At 23.8% G+C, this 3,273-nt stretch overlaps 1 protein-coding gene across 1 annotated transcript in view; it reads right to left on the minus strand.

Annotated features, from left to right (window-relative positions):
• Positions 1 to 570: 570 nt before the first annotated feature.
• Positions 571 to 3,273, minus strand: part of LOC101512587 (transcription factor PRE1) — a 3,977-nt gene continuing 1,274 nt past the window's right edge. The window contains exon 2 of the mRNA XM_004489326.4: positions 571 to 1,028. Within this exon, the coding sequence (XP_004489383.1) occupies positions 873 to 1,028 (156 nt within the window). The 3' untranslated portion in view covers positions 571 to 872. The remainder of the gene's footprint in view (positions 1,029 to 3,273) is intronic.

Genomic DNA, 3,273 nt, shown 5'->3' on the forward strand with positions numbered 1-3,273 from the left:
TGTGAGAAAGTAGTGGAGGAATGGGAAAGGAAGGAAGGGAGGCTCTCTTACATCATAGGTGGGAGAGAGAGAATTATGTGACCATTGTCCTATACTACTTCTCTCACTATGATAAACAAAAATCATTATTTTCATTGTTATTAAAATTGTAGATATAATTTAAATTGTTCATTTGAATGTCAAATATTCAACCATTGACATTAAATGTTATCTTATTAAAATAAAAAATATATTAGAAATACTAATATCATTTTTTATTTATAATAATGATAAGAAGGGTATTTCTAAGAAAATATATTTTAAATTAACCATTTAGAATTTTGTAGTGTTGGTCACAAATTGAGGGCTATCACAAGATTGGTTAAAGAAACTTGGAATAGCTTAAAAGTGGAAGGTTGATGAAGGCTCTTTAAAATTCTCACTATAAAGGCTCTTTAAAATTTGATGTTTTTATCATAAAATTTTATTTGTTAATTTTCAAGACACTTGTTAGCAATATTCTAATTTTTATGAGATGAAGAAGAGTAGTTTCATCGAGAAGATTAGTTTCATTTAAGTATGTTATGCCACTAACTTCAACATAAATGAAATACATTGCTAATTATAACCTTAATAAATAGATTTAACAACCGATACATTTTGGCCATCTATAAATGTGGCACAAGAATATATAGCATTAAAGTTATACAAAATCCTTAATTAATTAATATTACAAAAAGCTTCATAATATACCCTCCATATTGGAGGTGCACATCTCAAACTTCACTCCATCTAAAATAAAGTAGTACACTCTTATATAAATATATATTAATTAATTTTCTCATTATAATTAATAAAAATAAGAAAATTAGATTAATATTTAATACTATAGCTTATTGATTAATTAAGCTTCTTATAATATTAGCCTCTGGACTATCAGCATCAATTGTGGTTAATAACTGAGACAATCTTTCACTTAAATCATCCACCTCTCTGTTTAAGGTTCTTATGTAGTTACATGTTTCTTGTAGGACCTTTGATGCTGATACCTGCAAAATTAAATTAGTCACTATCTCAATCAGTTACTATATGATCATAAGAATCAATTTTTTTCTTATTTCTACATATATGTTGTCCTTTGTCACAAAGAAGCAGAGGTTATAGTTAGAAGGAAGAAACATATATATCAATGTCCAATCAAACATTTGGTCACTGAAATAAATGTGATGACCCATACATTACTCCTGCCATATAAATTAATTTATCAAAATATTTTATAAATAGTACATGCATGATGACATTGTGACGATAATAAGCATTTTCTGTAATGAAATACCCATTTTGTTGTGTAAATTAATTATTTCCATATAAATTTTTGTTGTGTAAACGGGTTTTAATTTTATATATAATAGGCAAAATTATGTCTACAGTACTTTATGTTTAATCATTTTTTTGGAATGATTATTTATGTTTTTTTTTTCTTTCGAATTTATCATTTATGTTATATTAAGTTTGTACTATTAATTTTTAAATTATATTAAGTTATATATACGGTCCTTTAATTTAGTTTTGATTATTTTATTAAATTATTGTTATAATATGTTAAGATTTAATCTTAAATAACGCAATGACTTAACTTTTCAAACTAATTTGCAATTGGAGAAAACTAGTTACATTGTTTATGTGAGTAAACATTTATCATACAATTTTTAGAGATTATACATATTTAAATGATTGTAGAGAAAATTAAACAATGTAAACTGTTTATAAGATTTGAATGATGTTTTGTGATGATTAGTGTGAGAGATATATTATGATAAGATTTAGTAGAGTTTCTAATAAGAATGATGTTATTTAGTATTAAGTAAATCTTTGAAGAAATACAAAAATGATGAGATGTCAATTTACTAAAAAGTTGGTCAAAGAGTTTTCTCATATTTGGCAGAGAACATATAAATGAAGATAAAAAATAAACTAATTTTAAATCTTCGTATATTTTCCTTACTTTTATTTTCTTACCATTTAGCATTTTCCTTCTAATAATTAGATATTTTCAATTGTAACAATCGTCGATGGAAGCGCGACAAAAATATTAACATCATAAACTAAATGCAACTAAAATAATCAATTTAGAAAGAAAAAATAATAATAACTTAAAAGACTAATTTAAAAAATGAATCAAAAGTAAAAACCTCTACAAGTATAATTTTGTCTTTTATACTATTAAGAAGGTAAACACATAACTAATAATTTAAAAATAAGGGGATGCTAATCATCATTATTATTATTACTTATATTTAAATTTATTGTATTAAATAATGTAGTTAAACTTCAATACACACAATCTGTCCAAATAATTTAAAGTCCCTACTTTCAAATAATTTACATTATATCAATGTTATTAATCTGAATTGAACGGCAAAAAGAATTATAAATTTTTATTTTTAATTAATTGAAAATATTTTGAATTTTCTAGTCTCGATTGAATATTGTGGAGAATTCTCTTGCCGGAGATCAAGGTCCCAATTGATATATGTGTTTTTTGGTGAGCAAGAATTGATGATAATGTGTTTGTACATGTACTACAAAATTCTATTCATAGTCCATATACAAGTCTTCTTTCACTAATTAGTCCACATCACTGTTACACTGCACTTCCCTTTTTTACCTTTAAAATCTTTCCCTTTTTCTATTATATCAATATATGAATATTATTATTATTAAAAAATAAATACATTTCAATATAAATTAATTTTATATTAATAAATAATAAAAATACCCTGCGTATGTTTGACCTGGACGATGTCTGGTTGACCAAATTAAATGTTTGATACTAATACTAGACCCGGTGGTATTATTTCTATAAATAATAATTTACATTTTCATATATAAGAAATATAATATATAACATAGTTATCATAATTCCTATTGAGGAAATTTTGTTTGAGATCAAAAGGATGAAAAAATGGATATATTTTTCATTAGATTAATCTAGAATAAACTCAAATCTCATATTAAAAATAAATATAATTTTATGAGAATTTATAAAGAAAAAAATTTCTTACTTTTCAAGTCCGATTTTATAAAAGTTAGTTAACTTTAATGTAAAAACTAATATGGTATTAGAATTTATCATTCAAGTAACTCACTATTTATATACATGCAATAAATTCAATAGTGTTGAATATAAAAGAGTGTATTGAAAAAAACAAATTTCTATATTAAAAACAAATAGTTCTATGACTAAGAATATACTGTGCAAATATTGTTTGAATTTTGAGACATATTTCCCTA

This window comes from Cicer arietinum, chromosome 2, assembly GCF_000331145.2.
Source record: "Cicer arietinum cultivar CDC Frontier isolate Library 1 chromosome 2, Cicar.CDCFrontier_v2.0, whole genome shotgun sequence".
Lineage (NCBI taxonomy): Eukaryota > Viridiplantae > Streptophyta > Magnoliopsida > Fabales > Fabaceae > Cicer > Cicer arietinum.